General features: G+C 42.3%; 1 protein-coding gene across 3 annotated transcripts in view; it reads left to right on the top strand.

The window, feature by feature from the left end:
- Positions 1-16,562, top strand: part of bag6 (BCL2 associated athanogene 6) — a 24,975-nt gene extending 8,413 nt beyond the window's left edge. For 2 of the 3 annotated variants that reach the window (XM_082550494.1, XM_082550493.1), the window contains exons 2-25: positions 646-733; positions 827-944; positions 1,920-2,134; positions 2,393-2,464; positions 3,579-3,701; positions 3,790-3,995; positions 4,118-4,250; positions 5,247-5,447; positions 5,530-5,752; positions 6,006-6,056; positions 8,350-8,696; positions 8,772-8,844; positions 9,470-9,816; positions 10,237-10,504; positions 10,613-10,782; positions 10,978-11,031; positions 11,851-11,959; positions 12,098-12,222; positions 12,839-12,973; positions 13,974-14,030; positions 14,131-14,355; positions 14,592-14,699; positions 14,792-14,938; positions 16,031-16,562. In XM_082550494.1, the coding sequence (XP_082406620.1) occupies positions 653-733; positions 827-944; positions 1,920-2,134; positions 2,393-2,464; positions 3,579-3,701; positions 3,790-3,995; positions 4,118-4,250; positions 5,247-5,447; positions 5,530-5,752; positions 6,006-6,056; positions 8,350-8,696; positions 8,772-8,844; positions 9,470-9,816; positions 10,237-10,504; positions 10,613-10,782; positions 10,978-11,031; positions 11,851-11,959; positions 12,098-12,222; positions 12,839-12,973; positions 13,974-14,030; positions 14,131-14,355; positions 14,592-14,699; positions 14,792-14,938; positions 16,031-16,126 (3,684 nt within the window). In that variant the 5' untranslated portion in view covers positions 646-652 and the 3' untranslated portion in view covers positions 16,127-16,562. The remainder of the gene's footprint in view (positions 1-645; positions 734-826; positions 945-1,919; positions 2,135-2,392; positions 2,465-3,578; positions 3,702-3,789; positions 3,996-4,117; positions 4,251-5,246; positions 5,448-5,529; positions 5,753-6,005; positions 6,057-8,349; positions 8,697-8,771; positions 8,845-9,469; positions 9,817-10,236; positions 10,505-10,612; positions 10,783-10,977; positions 11,032-11,850; positions 11,960-12,097; positions 12,223-12,838; positions 12,974-13,973; positions 14,031-14,130; positions 14,356-14,591; positions 14,700-14,791; positions 14,939-16,030) is intronic. The other variant, XM_082550495.1, reaches the window with a different exon arrangement.

A 16,562-nucleotide genomic window follows, 5' to 3' on the forward strand; every position in this document is an offset into this window, starting at 1 on the left:
AATTACTGTTAATAAATAAAATAGTTAAATATTGTTAGTTATTATTACAAGAGGATGCACATATTTTTGAAAAGAAAAGTATTGTAGTTAACATTTTATGGTGGTTTTGTTTTTTTTTAGTTTTGCTATAGGTCGATACAGTGTTTTGCTTCCTTATGTTCTACATTTCTGAATATATATATTTTTTACCTATGAGTTACAACAACCACAATATTTTGTAGCTATTTTGATATATTCTTTTTACATTTTTTCAGACCCTGTGAGTAAACATTAACACATTAATTGAGAATAAACATTATAATTGGCCATAGCTGTAGGAGCAGTACCAGTTGGTAATTACTGGCTGGCACATCAGGTTTTTACAGACCCTTTGAGTCAGCAAGAATCAAATGACAAAAGATATGTTTGTGATAATTTAAGTGAGAGTCTTTGTTTTATACTGTAAATTGTCCTAATTAGTCCCAAATGTTCCATTTGACATCTCACAGAGATGTTTAAAAGTAGATGTTTATGTTAAGAAAGAAATATGAGAGGATTTCAAATCATCAAAGTGTTTAAACTCTCACATAACAGTCATCATATTTACCTTAAGAATCCAGTTTCAGCTGAGCTATAAACACTGGAAAATACATCTTTCTGTTACAGGAACACAATGGAAGAACAAACTGCTGACATAGAGGTGACGGTGAAAACATTAGACTCCCAGAGCAGAACCTACACTGTTGGCGCTCAGGTAAGTACACGCATTGCAAACTCAGGAGGAAATTCTCAGTCTTAGTTCATCTTTCCTGTGGCGTTACTCATGTCTGTTCAATCTTTGTTGTAGCTGACGGTGAAAGAGTTCAAGGAGCACATTGCCCCATCAGTGGGTATACCAGTGGATAAACAGAGGCTGATCTACCAGGGCAGAGTGCTGCAGGACGAAAGGACTCTGACAGACTATAGTAAGCAAATAAAGAATGAAATGCAGAACTAGATTGTCACTTGTTGGTCTTTGTACTTCCTCTTGGAAAGTAGGAAATTTGTTTTTTGGGTATTTGGTATTACACAGAGAATGAATTCTTAACATTTTGGTTACACTTGGTTACAGATAAATTTGAATTTACTATGGTGTTTCAAGAGTTGCTGCTGCTTTTTAAAAAGATTTGTGTTGATGATGTGGGCCATTGCTGAAAAAGAATGTAACAGCTATGTGTAATTAACTGCAAGATGTATTTGGCAGAAAATGAGTGTCATTTTGATAATCAGTTACAATGTTCTCCACAGAATCCAGTCGTATATGATAAATTATATGTTGGTCAGTACTGGTCTTTTATGCTGAAGAGAGCTCAAAGTGAAGCTGTCAGTTTAGCTGTTAAGCTACAGTCCTATCCCCACTTATGGCCACAAGCTGTGAGTAGTAACTGAAACAAATCGCTGAAATGGGCTTGCTCTAAAGGATTTCTTAGAAATGTGTTGAAGAGCTTCATCACTCAGGAGGGGATCAGAGTAGCACTGCTACCCCTCTGCATTGAAAGGAGCCAGTTCAGGCATCTGACCAGGCTGCGTCCTGAGCGCCTCTTAGGTCAAATGTTTTTGGCCTGTCATAGCAGGAAAAGGCCTCCAAAACAAACCCAGAATGCACTGGAGAGATTTTCTTTTTTTTTTTTTTTTGGCTTGAAAATGCCCTGATGCCACATGTTCCCCCCCAGAAGACATGGAGAGGGAGAGGACTGGGCTCCTGGTTAGACTGCTACCCCCCGACTCAGACAAGCATCATATCTATCTAGTAGACAGTCGAGCAGCTAGCAGAATACCTGGGTAGTGCATTCAAGTAGAGTCTCCGTGTTAGAAATGCGATTTTTTTTTTTTTTTTTTTTTTTTTTTTTTTCTTGAAGTATGATTGGAGATGTGTAACTGTATATGACTCTCTCTACCAGATGTGGGTGGGAAAGTGATCCACCTGGTGGAGCGAGCGCCCCCTCCACCCTCACAGCCCGGCTCAGGGTCAGGAGGCTCTTCAGCTGAGAGTGGGCCATCTTCTTCCTCCCAGGGAACATCGCAAGTGCCTCCACACGATCGCAACGCTAACAGCTACGTAATGCTTGGCACATTCAACCTCCCTGTCAACATCATGGATCCCCAGCAAATACAGGTTGGTCTGCTTTATCTTCTCAAGTTATACTTATGGTCCAATGTCACATGCAAAGGTTCAGATATAACCAAAGGGTGATGAAAAGCAACTCAGAGAACTGATGTTATTATTCCATTACTGATTACTACTGATTATTATGACATCTAGCAGAGAGATCCTCTGCTTTGAATTTAACGTCTATATGCAATATTCCCTCTGTTGGTTTCTCTTAATAATGTTTTCATTTTGGTCATTCTATCCCTGAATCTCTTCATATAGATGTCAGTCCAGCAAATGGTGTCCAGCATGGGAGAGAATGCCAGGAATGCCAGAGTCACAACCAGCACTGGGGTGAGAGTTTGCATGTTCTCCCTGTGTGGTACACCGCCTTCCTCCTGCACCCCCAAATCATGGATGTTCAATTAATAGTTGATTGACAATTAGTCAGAAATATAAAAGTACAGTCCTAATCCAAAAATTTTTGGTAACTATGTAAAAATGTAAATAAAAGCAGAATTAAATAATTTGCAATTTCATTACATATCAGAATGTTAAACTGAGAAAATGTTTACTCGTTTTAAATTTAGCAACAACATGTCTCAGAGAAAGCTTAGAAAATATGGCCTTGAAATCTAGGACTATGTTACTGCTGTGGAGGATTCCCTCTTCTTTTAACAAGAGTCCATAAACATCTGGGAATGAGGAGACTAGCTGCTGCAACCATGCCGGCTCATGTCATATTTTTTTAATGGTTTTCTAATGGTTTTATTTGCTGAAAGGCCTGAACTGCAGACAGACCAGTTCAGCACCTGAAACTTCCTGCTATTAAACCTTGTTGTTGTAATACATGCAGCATGCAGTTTAGAATCATCTTGCTGAAACAGGCTTTCCCTGAACAAAATGTCATCTGGCTGGAGGCAAATGTGTCTAACACCTGTATATACTTTTCAGCATCATGATGCCACAGGCACTGATGCAGCCCTGTGATGCTGTTCTCTAATCAGTTAAACTAATTAGTTGAAAAATGTTCCTCCAGCTGTCTCTTTTTAGTACCATTTACTTTTCCAGCCTTTTTTGTCCCCACTCAACTTTTTTTTTTTTCATTATTTTAACAACACATTGCTGCTGCTAAATTAGTGAATATTTTCCATGAAATTGTGTCTCAGTTTGAATATTTGATGTGTTTTCTATGTTCTGTTATGGATAAAGTATGGGCTTAAGAAATGTATTGCATTCTGTTTTTGTTTACATTTCACACAGTGTCTCAACTTGCTGGAATTGGGTTTGTAGATGTAGTGCTTAAAGCGTATAAAGTAAAACCACGTATGGTTAAATAAGGCTTTTAGTCTAAAGCATTGTAACTGTAACATTGTTTTAACTTCATCCTAATGATGCCATAATAGTACACAGCTACACACGACACTGAATTGTTTTGTTTATTGTCACCTTTCCTTCTTTGTTACAGAGCAATGGGTCTGTGAATGTGCACATTGATATGGACCAGCCAGTGCAGAGTGAGCCAAGGCTGAGGCTGGTCTTAGCTGAGAACCTGCTGAGGGACATCAATGATGTCATCCAACGAATGGAGGTGAGCACTTATCCCCCCCAAATACCTCAGTAGAGAAACTCTGCCTTTCTCAGTAACAGTTCTGTTGCTTTCTTGTGTCGGTTTTCAGGGTCGACCAACTGACTCGTCCTCTCAAACAGAGACAACCGATGCTGCTGCTGCCGCTGCTCCCCCTCCTCCATCATCTTCCTCCACCACCTCTACTCCTTCTCCCTCTGCTCAGCCCATGGACACCTCCCCACCTCCAACAACTCCCCCACCTCCACCCTCCTCTTCAGCTCAATCTGAGGGACCAACACCGCAACCTGGACCCAAGTGAGACAAAATCTAGCTTGCTAACTCAGATTTCTACAAAGGTCAAACTGTGCATTTATTTCTCTGTATGTCTCTGTCATGATGTGTAATTCTAATTAGTCTGCCTTTCTTTCCTCTTTCAGTCATCCCAGCCCGGCTGAACTGGCAGAGATGCTGTCTGAGCTGCGGAGGGTTGAGGAGAGACTGCAACCATTCATCCAGAGAGCTCACACCATCCTCGAGACAGCCACCACGGCAGAATATAACAACAATACAGTAGGATTCAAACAAAAAACAATTTACTGGAAATCTTTACTATACATTGTTAATCAGTGCTTTGTATAACAGATGCTTTGATACTTATAAATCCTTGTTTAGACGAATAACCAGGGATGCATTGGTTGACCAAGCGGGTGTCCTTAATGTTAGACACTGGGGAAATGGATCATTGCAGCTATCACTGATGTTAACCGGTTTACAATTAAATGAAAAACTGTAACAAAAACAACAAAGTGAAAACAGAATTGAAAATACTGCATCACCAATATTTGATCTAGCTTTTTGAGTCAGGATCAGACTGATAGCTGATCCAAATATCAAATCAGTGCATCCCTATGATGAAAAATGTAAATTGTAAAATGTTTTTGGGTGTTTGTCAATATATCCGGGTATCCCATTTAAGTACAGTGTATGTATGGGAAACACTGCTGATACTAAGACTTCATATATATGATAGATGATTAGTAGTAACATTGACTAAAGTAAGTGAAACCTGCAAGTTACTTTAAACAGTCAAAAACCCATAACTCACTCTGCTGACTTCATACTCAAATGTGGTGTCCTTTAAAGCTCCAAAATCCTCCCTCTCTTCCTCTGACAAGTGCGTCAGAGTTATGCTAATAAATTGCAATTAGACAAACAACAAATTAAAAAAAGAAAATGATTAGAAACTCTGGAGAAAATAAAATAATTATATTGACACATCATCATAGAAATAATACGAATAAGACTAAAATAAAATTAATAAAGAAATGTTGGATAAAGTACACTAAGAAGATGAGACATGACAGAATAACATGTAAAGTATTCAATAAGCTCTAATTGGTTAGTAAAGTAATGCTCTGGTAGGTAGAATGTAAAGATTTCAAAACCCAAACAATAAAATAAGTAGAAGCAGGTAATTAAAAATAAAGTAAATGTGATCTCTATACAGTGTCCTTATATTTGAGATGAGGTAAGATTTCAACAAGATTGGTTTCTTTCCTGCTACAGGAGAGAGAGGAGGACCAGCGAACACTCGCCCTGACGTGGGAGTGTCTGCGTCTCCTTGGTAACACACTAGTAGCTCTCAGCGACCTGCGATTGAACCTAATGAGTCCCGTCCCCCGTCACCTGCATGTAGTCCGGCCATTTTCTCATTACACCAACCCGGTCTCCCTTCCTGGAGCTATGCACCACCACATCCCAGTGCAAGTAAGTGAATGGAAGCAACTTTAGTCACTAAAGTGAAAATCTCTTAGGAAACCAGACTGACTGCTTACGTCTTCACCAACAGATGAACCTGGGTGCCACAGTGACTGTTGCGGCTAACAGCACTGAGGGACAAGCCACGCCCACTCAGCCGACCAGCCAGGCGGAACAGGCAGGTCAGGGACAGACCTCCCCCACACAGACTTCCCCGTCCAATCAGCAGGCTGGACAGGGACAGGCTGGCCACCGGGTCATCAGGATCAGCCACCAGGCAGTCCCGGTGGTCATGATGCAGATGAACACGGACGGTGTGTTGTCCCCTACCCGCCACTGATTGAATGCGCCATTCAAGCTGTGTGTGTCTGTCACTGCACTGGAGTTAAAGTTCCACATCTGCACTGCTGGCTCAAGCAGAGACCTGCAGAATGGGACTTTTAACTCGGGATTTACAAGCAAGATGGTCTTTCCAGTGTCTGTTACACAATGGCTCTGATAATGCAAATGTTACATTCATGAAGAGTCTGACCAGCTTTAACTGAGAGTGTTCTTGTTTGTGTGCAGGCCCAGGTGCAAACACGGCAACAGCTGGACAGCAAATGACTGGACAGCCAGGTATAGCATGTTTAAAAAATACTGCGTACGGCATTCCAGTGTCTTCATGTAAAACAGGTGTCAAACTCGGTTTCACTCAAGTCACACCAAGGGCTGGACATATATAGTTTACTGGCATGTTTCATTCATGTAAATTCTTCAACCATTCCACAAAAAACACCTATTAGTGTTACCGTATTTTCACGACCATAAGGCGCACTGTGCTAAAAGGCGCAGTCTCAGTTATGTGTGCCCTTACTATATTTAACACACACATAAGGCGCACTGGACCATAGGGCGCATACAAGTACCGTATGCGTATTTAAAAATAAAGCGGGAGCAAACCTGAGTTCGGTACCTTACTCACATTTCTATTGCCGGTAATCGTCATCATCAACAACACACAAGCATACAAGTGTGCGTATTTAAAAATAAAGCAGGAGCAAAACAAAGTTTGGTACTCACATTTTTATCATCAATCAAACCCATCGAAGTCCTCATCCTCTGTGTCTGAATTGAACAGCTGCGCTAAATCTCCATCAAACATGCCAGGTTCACTGTCTTCACTGTCAGAGTCACTTTCCGTGCCGTGCGGCTCCTCGGAAACGATGCCGGCTTTTGCGAAAGCTCGAACAACAGTGCCAGCAGACATGTTAGCCCAAGCATCTACAATCCATTGGCAAATTGTGGCGTAACTCGCCCGGCGCTGCCTTCCACTCTTAGTGAATCTGCGTGGAAAAAACCACCTGGTCTCCTTACATACACCTCCCTCAGCCACTCTTTCATCATTTCCTCATCCATCCAGCCCTTTTCATTTGCCTTAATGATGATTTCTGCTGGAAACTTCTCTTTAGGCAAAGTCTTTCGCTTAAAAATCGCCATAGGCGGCAGTTTCTGTCCATTAGCATGGCAGCCAAGCACAACAGTAAAAGAAGACTTTTCGTGCCCCGTTGTGCGTATCGCTACCGTGCTGGTCCCCTGCTTCTCCACAGTGTGACTCACCGGGATGTCAAAAGTGAGCGGGACCTCGTCCATGTTTGTGATGTGGCTGGGTTGGATGTTTTTGTCGCCGATGTGTTTGCTGCAGTAGGAGCGGAAGATGGCCAGCTTTTCCTTATAATCCGCTGGAAGTTGCTGCGCTACCGTAGTTCTGGTCCGGATGGAAAAATGGCACCGTTTCATAAAACGAAAGCACCAAGACGGACCTCCTTGGAAATGTTCAATGTTCATCTCTTCAGCTAGTGAAACCGCTTTTAGCCGAATGGTGACCGTCGAAACGCTTCTCCCGCTCGCGCTTTGCTCGATGATCCACCGCTCGAGTCTTTCCTCCAACTCGGGCCACCTCGCCTTATGTCCGCGGAAACTCAGCTGCGTTTTCTTGACCTGCCGGAGCTTGTTTTCTAGCTTCCTCCATTTGCGAACCATCCATTCGTTAATCTTAAATTCTCTCGCCGCTGCTCGATTTCCATGTTCCTCCGCGTAGCTGATGGCCTTCAGTTTAAACTGTGCTTCGTAAGCGTGTCTCTTTGCCATTTTCAGGGTTGTTAAAACAACGATGTCCTGTTCTTTTATACAGGTATGTGCGATTGTCCCGGTATATACGATCAACGCCCACACTTCACCCTTTAACGTTCTCATGGTGTTCTCTACTACGTCCTCCTTACAACACATACGGCGCACCGCGCTATAGGGCGCGCCGCACTTTTTGAAGAAAATCTAAGACTTTTAAGTGCGCCTTATGGTCGTGAAAATACGGTAATAAAATTTTATTATATTTCATCTAACTAAACTTATCCTGCTCTAAAAGCAAAGTCATAGCTCATGAATTTTGTTGGATATATTTAAATCTTATGTGCCCCGTGTTTTAGTTTTTTACATGGCTGAACATCACTTCTCATTGGTTTAGGAAAATAAACAAAATCTGTGATCATGAAATTAATCCGTAAATTTTTGTGCCAGAAAACTGTCGCTGGAAAGATATAGACTCGCTGGTCTCCTACCTTGAGTGTTAAGTTAACTAGCTGGCTGAGACAGCAGAGACTTTAAACTGTTTAGGTTTATGTTCGCTACAGAGCTGTTTGGGCCAAAGTACTTTTAAAACCTAAAGTGAAAAAGTACCAAGAGCTGGGGTTGCCCACATGATGTAGAAAAGCTTTCTGTCCGCTTAATTTTTTTCCGTCATGCCGCAGTTCAAGTGGGATACTGAATATTGTTTTGAGAACGAAAGCCTTCGTTTGCTAACTGCTGAAAATCCTCTAAATACACTAAATTAAATCATGTGATGCTAATTCCCTGGCGTTTGTTTCACTCTTAGGTGCCCTCCCTCCTGATTTTATGAGGAATCTCATGCAACAAATCAGCCAATATGCTGCTGCCGTAGCAACCAGCGCCGCCACCGCAGCTGCCACCGGCCAACCAACCCCACCGCAGCCTACCCCTCCCAGCTCCACAGCCAGCTCCTCTGCCACGACCACATGCCCTAATACACCCAGCACCACTCCTACCGCTCCCCCGCCACCACCCAGTACTGGCCCCCAACCCCAGGCACGGGTTGTCTTCACCCGACCCCCGTTTGCACCCAACATGCCCCCTCCTGCCTTTGGTACCCGGGGAACCACCATAAATGTGAGGACTGCCATGCCAGGCCAGCAGCCGGGACAGGTGGGGATAATGCAGTGTGATGATTTCCATGAGATATTTAAGCATTATCAATGAATAATAATATGTTCCTCACAGGCTTTCAACCCCGCTGCTCTCAACCAGATGATTAGTGGACTGGTTGGACAGCTGTTGCTCCCTGGACAAATGGGTGAGATGATCTACTCAGTAAAGGAGACATATTAAACGTTTCTTTTCCTTTGTACTCCTGGATCTGTACGATGCTATCTGGGGTGTTTTTGTCAGGGTCAGGATCAAAGACATTTTGAGCAGATATTTCAGTGCATGCAACACTTTTAAAAGGCTTCAGAGTCTCAGTCATGTAGATGCTGTGTTCTTAATAAACAGACAACATCATTACTGCATTGTTGAAATTGGCAGACTACAATTAAAGACAGATTCTCTATTGTTTTACTGTTAAAAGTGCACAATATTACTTCAGATATTTTTTTAAACTGTTTGGAAAAAATAATTAACTATAATGACCTTTATGTAAATCTTCTTTTTATGAGGGGCAGCCAATCAAACCAAAGTTGGCTTAAAGAGAAGATGACATTCAAGGGGAGGAGTTAAAACAGCTTTTTCCACACAGGATGGATTGAAGGGTTCTTTCTCTTAGATAAGATAAATAAGCATTATTTTGAACCGTAAATCATGCAAAGCTACTTTAGTAAAGTTCATTAGTAAAAATATGCAGGCATATGTTTCTGTTAACATAGTCTTCAACAGTATTTTAGTTGTTTGTTTTGATTTTTTTGTTTGTTTGTTTTTTGCAGCTGGTCAAACGGTCACATCCTCTTCTTCCTCTACATCCACACCCACCTCTTCTTCCTTTTCCTCCTCTTCTCACACCTCTTCATCTTCCTCTTCCTTTTCCTTCTCCACCTCGGGTCCAACACCACCTCCTGCTACAAACACTACTGCTGCCACCCCGAACCAAAACGAGACCAACAACAGTGAGCCCCAGCCTCAGCAGATGCCTTCAGACCTTGGCCAGCTTCTAGGTTCTCTCCTGGGGGTAGCTGGCGGCACTGGAAGCGGTGCGGCGGGGAACCCTTCAATAACTGTCACCACGTCTGGAGTCCCAGCCTTCATCCAGGGAATGGCTGAATTCATGCAGCAGGTAAGTGTTCCTGTCTTTGACAAGTGTGCACACAATGCACTCCACATGCAAATTACCTTTGGATTTGATCTGCACTCTGTTGTGCAAGAAATGAATACAAAGATGGAGGGATTGCCTTGTTGAAATATGTCCAAATTTAGATGATTGGAAACTGAATATATTCAAGCAAAAGAGCACTCAGAGAGCACAACTCTATCACCTCGATCTCTATTGGCTGTCAAGAGATTCCCGTCAAACATAAGGAGGAAAAAGGTTTTGGGGAACACACATAATTTTAAATGAGTTCTTATTCATCACAATATCTTCCAAGGGAAGGGCTGGTAGCAAGTGAGTCATGTGCAGTTCTTTCCATTTTCACAAGAATCAGCTGCATTTAAACTGTCACTAAACCCCAACATATTGTTTCCGCTTTATTTCTAGGCCTCCCAGCCCATCTTTTCACCACCCCCTCCTCCCCCTGGTACCACTCCAGCACCCGGGGCAAGGCCCAACCCAACACCTAATCCTGGCGCAGCAGCAGCAGCTGAAGCCCTCGACCCGGAGCTGTTCACGGGCATCGTTCGCGGTGTCCTCAGTACCATGATGGGTTCTCTGGGCCAAGGTCAGAACGACACGGAGAGTATCGCCCAGTTCATGCAGAGGCTGTCGCAGTCAACCAACATTTTCATCAGTCCCGAGGAACCAACGGGTAAGTAATAACCTGTATTTACTTATAATATCAGATACAGTCTCATTTATATATGTTGTCTCCCTCTTGATTGTGTACATTTTTTTTTTTTTTGTATCGTGGGTCCAGGGTTCTTTGGGGAGCTGCTGATGTTGGTGTGTCAGACTTTCACCATGTCCGACCTGGTGATGTTGCTTCATGGTCAGCACCAGCCTCTCAGCCGCATCCAGCCACAACTGGCCCAGTTCTTCAACCAGAACTACCTCAACGGCAGAGAGCCCACCGATCAGAACATTGCTGTCAGTACCACTCACCACAATCTGTATTATTCTTAGAATGTTGTTGGCAATTTTAGAGGTACTTCACAAGTAGACGCAGCTATTTTACTTCATAACATATCCCTCATTTTTGTTGGTTGTTTTATGTTTTTGTGAACGTGATCAATAATTGATGTTTTCTTTCCTTCTGCGTGTTGTCTTCTTTTTCTTTCACAGGCTGCTGCTGACAGTCTTGTCAATGAACTGGAGGAATATATCACTGAAAGCTTTGTAAGTCCTGCACTTACTCTCTTCTCATGACAACAGGATTTGATCAAGCACATAATTTAATTCCATAGATTGACTTTGCACATATCTGCATCTCATGCAGCCTGCAGATATTTGTATTAAAGAAAAGTTTTAAAAATTGTCATGTATGCTGTCAGTTTGAAATCCTTAAAAAACGATAAGAATATGAATTTGACCTTACACAAATTTGGAACCGGACACCAAAATCATTTCACCTGTTTTATTTATTTATTTTTTTAAACTGTCGAGGGAAAACATCGCATGCGTAACATCCATCAGAGCTCAGGCTGTGCTCGACTTTGACTAATATTAATGGGCTATTTTGTCTGATAGGCAAAGCAGATGTGAAGTATATAAAACTACTTTAATTTGCAGTAGATGAAGGTAGACAGTGTTTGGAATTGCTGATAGTAGCAACAAGTATTGAACTGGTATTCAGACTCATCAGTACTGAAGCACCTAGATGAAACAACTTGCTATCATAGCTAGCCTAGCTGCTATCGCGGATAAAGATTACGATTTATACCATTTGCATGTTTATGTTCTGTCTAGTCAGTCATGGCTGGCATGGCATGTAGTCTGGAGTGTTCAAACGAATTTTGCCACACTCAATGATAGGAAGATGGGATGTGATAACACTGTAGGTAAAACGTTAGTTGCTTGCAAACAGGGTAAGCAGCAGCAGACCTTGAGTCCGTTGCACAGCATTAGAGTAATAGCCAGTTATCCAGTTATGTTAAAGTGCCATCTGCTTTTGATTGAAATACTTCTGAAGAGATCTTCTCCTTTGAAACCCAACAGAGAGAGTCTTCAGTCAGCGTGTTGGAGGGCGTTGATATCACCCAGACCAACATGACTTTCTTCAGACAGCAGCTGACTCGCATCGCCACACACATTCTGCGCTGCAATGGTAAACTCAACTTTAGCTCATTGTTTCCTCATTTTGTGTCGAACAGCAGCTTAAAGAGTTTATTTGTGGGAAATGTTATACTTGTAACTGCAATACATTCACTTTTTTTTATTATTCAATTTAAATTGTGTTTTCCAGATGAAACATTTGGGCCCCAGCTGTTACAGATGTGTAACCAGGCGTTGTTCGAGTGTCTTGCTCTCAACCTTCACTGCCTGAGAGGAGACCAGAGGGCTCTAACTGCTGTTATCAACCACCGAATTGTATGTACACAATTTCCACTCAGCAAGAAAAAATACTTATCACAAATGAAAGTAGTACATTTTGGTCAAAGAAGGTCAAATTTGGTGTTTTGTACAAATTCAATTTTATTTACACACATTTACAGGAGAAGTCACACAGAGGCGCTACTGAGTGCTTCTGACAGGAGACAGTTCCATTGTACTCTTATCTATATTTTTCTATCACTGCATCATCAATTAGCATCAACTAGTGTAAATTCTGAGCTATTACAGGTAAAACATACAGTTTACACATTATTTGAAACAGTTCAAGTTTAATATGGAGATCCACTGTTTAACAGTAGATATGAAAGTCAGAATTTAAACACACTTCAGAAGTACCGTACTGCACTTATTTACTCAAATTTTTTATTTAAAGTAATTTATGCAGAGAAAGTGTCATGTGCACTGTTATAAACTTAGAAGTAAAGAATGAAGAATTCAGCTGCTCTGTCATTTGATGTTAATAGAAATAGTCAGAGATATAAACTAAGAAAAGTGGTGTACTTTAACAATTTAAAGAGAGGATGTAACCTAAAAAGTCACAAAATACAGGAGAAAATGTGTCTGTGAGATAAAAAACTTTGTTTTGTTCCAGCGGAGGATGTCAAGTGACATCAGCCCCAGTCTGGTTAACTGGATGACCAGCATGATGACGATGAGACTGCAGGTGATTCTGGAGCACATCCCTATCACACAGGAGCAGATCCAGAGCTACATAGTCCACACACAGGTAACGCAGCAGACACAAACACACACACACACATGCATGTTAAATTTCTAATTCTCAGAATAAAATTGGACGTGATGGAAATTCAAGGAAAGCAAATCCCCATGCCTCACCTGCATGATGCAGCCGCTCAAGCTTCAGGCTGTTTTTGTAGTGTGTGTTTAGAGTTGTGTAACTGTAAATCATTTTTTGTGACTCACAGCAAACAAAATCCTGCAGTTACAGATAAATCTTTGCACGTTGCGACATATGTGTGCAGATCTGTACAAATTTCATGTAAGAAGACAGCCTGACTGAGCTATTACCAAACACGATATGAAAGATGGACACAGACACTGTGGTCATTGTGTAGAAGCCTCAAGCAGAGCATTTGCTGCTGTGTGTGTGACAAGCGAGGAGTGTATCTGATACATAAACCACACACCTGCACAGTAGCAGCTCATCACCCAATCCTGGAATACAGCAGCTTTATCCTCGTCTTTAACTTTAATTTGGACTTTGGACAAAGTGATCATCATGTTGTATTCAGTAAAAGTTGAGAATGGAACCATGAAGTCATCAGAGGTCATAGACTTCACTGGAAGCTCTCCCCCTGCTGGCCATGAGAAACAGTGCAGGCTTACTAAGATAATTAATGGCCTTGAACATCAAAAACATAACCATCTAAGTACAACATGAAACAAAACTGTGCAGCTAAATAGTTAAAATAACTTAAAATATTTTTAAGAAACTCTTCTGATATTAATAAAATCTTTCCAAGTGACATGAAGCAGATACTGACAAAGCAGGTCAGTCAAAAACTCTTTTCAAGCCTTTGCCAATAATTCATCTGCAATAAGACTCAGAATCTGGTTTTACTGTCCTTGTGTGTTTCCTGCAGTGCAGAGCACATGTGCAACATGCAGAGAGAGCAGTCCCTCTTATCTGATGGCTGCTCCATATCACATTTCTCTGAACTGCACGTCTGAAATGGCTAATAAATATTAATGATATTCTTTCACAGAGAGATCAGTCTTCTGCAGCTGGTGGCCAAGAGCCTGAACAGGCACAAAGTGCAACGGTAAGAATGGTGTGCGAGAGTTCAGAGGACCTTAGTTTGCCAGTTCTGGTCCTGTGTTTTCCTTTTAGTTTCCTCATGGTTTTGTTCTCCACCTCCAAAGATCGGGGACAACCTGTCACCAGCTGCAGCCACCACAGCAGAGGAGGCCATGTCGGTGTCGCAGGAGACGAGGGTGTCATCACGGGACACGAGGGTTTTGCCTGGGGACCTGGGAGCCTCAGGAGGAGCCGTGCCATTAGGTGGCGACATGGCAGCGGCGGGAGCGGAGGGAGGGAGGGAGGAGTCTGCTGGAGAGTCGGATGGCTGGGCTGCTGCTGTTCCTCCTGTAAGAGCTCCCTCCCACCGCTTTTTACTGCTTTAACTGTCATCTTTTTCCTCCATTTGGAAAAAGTGTTTAACTCTTTGTGTGCCTGCTTTACATTTACCGTGTGCTGTTGCTGTACTGGCACTAGTTTTTGCTTAGCTGTAGTGCAACACAGTAACACAGCTGACCTAAACTATGACTCTGTCCTTTCAGCTACTTCTGCTTAATCCTTATATTCTCCGTTGTCTTTGTTTTAGGAATGGGTTCCCATCATCAGGTGTGATATAATGACTCAGAGGAAGATGAAGGCTCAGCCTCCATTGTCTGATGCATATTTGCATGGCATGCCAGCAAAACGCAGAAAGGTAATAAAATCAGGTGCAACTTTTTGTCATCACGTAAGAATTTGGCCTCTCTCCCTTTTCTTTATGCTGCATGTTTGTGTGTGTGATTTCAGACAGGACAGGGCAGTGCGGCCCTCCTCTCCCTCTCTGATGCAGTGAGTCAAGCAGCCAGGACGGCCGGAGTGAAGCCCATCACCTCTGCTGAACGGCTGCAGGAAGACCTGGAGACCCAGGAGGTGAAGGAAGCTTATTCAGAACAGGTAACCACATCTTACATAAACTGGCAAAAATCAAGCAGAGGCACATCGAACATTGTTCATGTTCATACTTAGCGCAGCTTTCATAGATCTGGCAAACTGGAAAACTGCTGGGAAATCATGAGGAGGGCTTTTAAGAGCAAGGACAGGAAGGATGAGTGAAAGCACACCAGGATGATACAAAGGAAACTCACAGTTTAAATAATCCTGTAACATAATGACACTAAGATTAAAAATGTCCATCTCAATGCTAAACTATGGAGAAATGCAGCAGTGATGACTTGAATTTGTTTGACACAGTGGCTGCATCTGATCACACAGTTACAATGTCATGTTGTGACCCAGTTAATTGGCTTTCTAACGTTTTACAAGCTCACAAAACACTGTCTCAGAGAGCACCCTCTATGTTGCTGTTATGCAATTTAAAAACGTAACTGATCACAGGCCTTCTGGTGAAGAGGAAAATTGTGCATGCCACTTTTAGCAATCAGACCCCTGAAAATATTTTTCAGACCTCCCGGCACCAGAGTAGCTGCTTTTTTTCCTTTCCTGGTAACCGGCAATAAAGACAATTCTCCTGCAGGGTCAGTTCCTGCAGTTAGCACACACCAGTAAATTGGAGAGCTACTTCCTTTAGTAGAAAACTACTAGAGTGGTTAAAGCCGCTACTGCCAGACAGGCCTAGAGATGTGCTGGGAACCACACAGCACTAGGGAAAGATGTGTATTCTTCAATTAGTTGGTGAATGGTTGCTGGCACTCATTAGATGAAACTGGTTGCAAAGAGGTATACAGTCTGCAGTCACCTGTAGTTTGCTTGAAAGATGCCAATTCGTCACCAAACACTCAGTAACTGCTAGTTAAATAGGAGTGACACTGTGACACGAACTGTAAACAGAGACTGTTTGCATTCAAAGTAAAAGTCTTACCTTTCATCACTCATCCAAGTCAGACTGTAGCTGAAGAAGTCACTTGGATGAGTGACAAAACATCACCTTAAACTCCACTATGACTGTAGCCTTTAGGGAAGCTGCTCACAGTCACACGACTGCCCGTTCACCTTCTTGACTGATGATGGAAGTCAATTGTTTTTCAGGTTAAAACAGACATCAAGAAACGAGTGAGGGAAGACCCGGATTTCAGCTCTCAGCAGTTCCCCAACGCACACAGAGCTTTCTCACCAGACTCATAATCACAAACACTGAAGCCGATTCCTCCTCCACCTGCTTTCCTTTGGGACTTTGATTTGACTACTAGTCAGCACAGCTTCACTCCCCGAACAGCCTGTCCACTTTTTCAACAGCTCTCTGACTAATGGCCTAGCGCTGATGTGGCTACTTCCCTAGTGCCTATTTATTGCTCTGTTTTAGTCCAACCTTTGCTGACAGAATGTTCTTCACTGAAAAAGGTGTTTCACCAGATTTAAGTTAGACTAAATCTAGTCACTCTAGTCTTGTTTGCTTTCTTTTTCCCCCTCGTGTTGCTTTGTTCATGCGGAGCCTGAATCCTCATTATTTAGCGGACTCTGGCCTTCCTGTCAGTACTCTTGAGCACAGGAGAAGACTTTCATGTGATGCTGTTTGGTACATGAATGTACAGTATGCTTAATAAAAATCTTGATAATTACA

This window comes from Aulonocara stuartgranti, assembly GCF_965226115.1.
Source record: "Aulonocara stuartgranti genome assembly, chromosome: 11".
Taxonomy (NCBI): Eukaryota; Metazoa; Chordata; class Actinopteri; order Cichliformes; family Cichlidae; genus Aulonocara; species Aulonocara stuartgranti.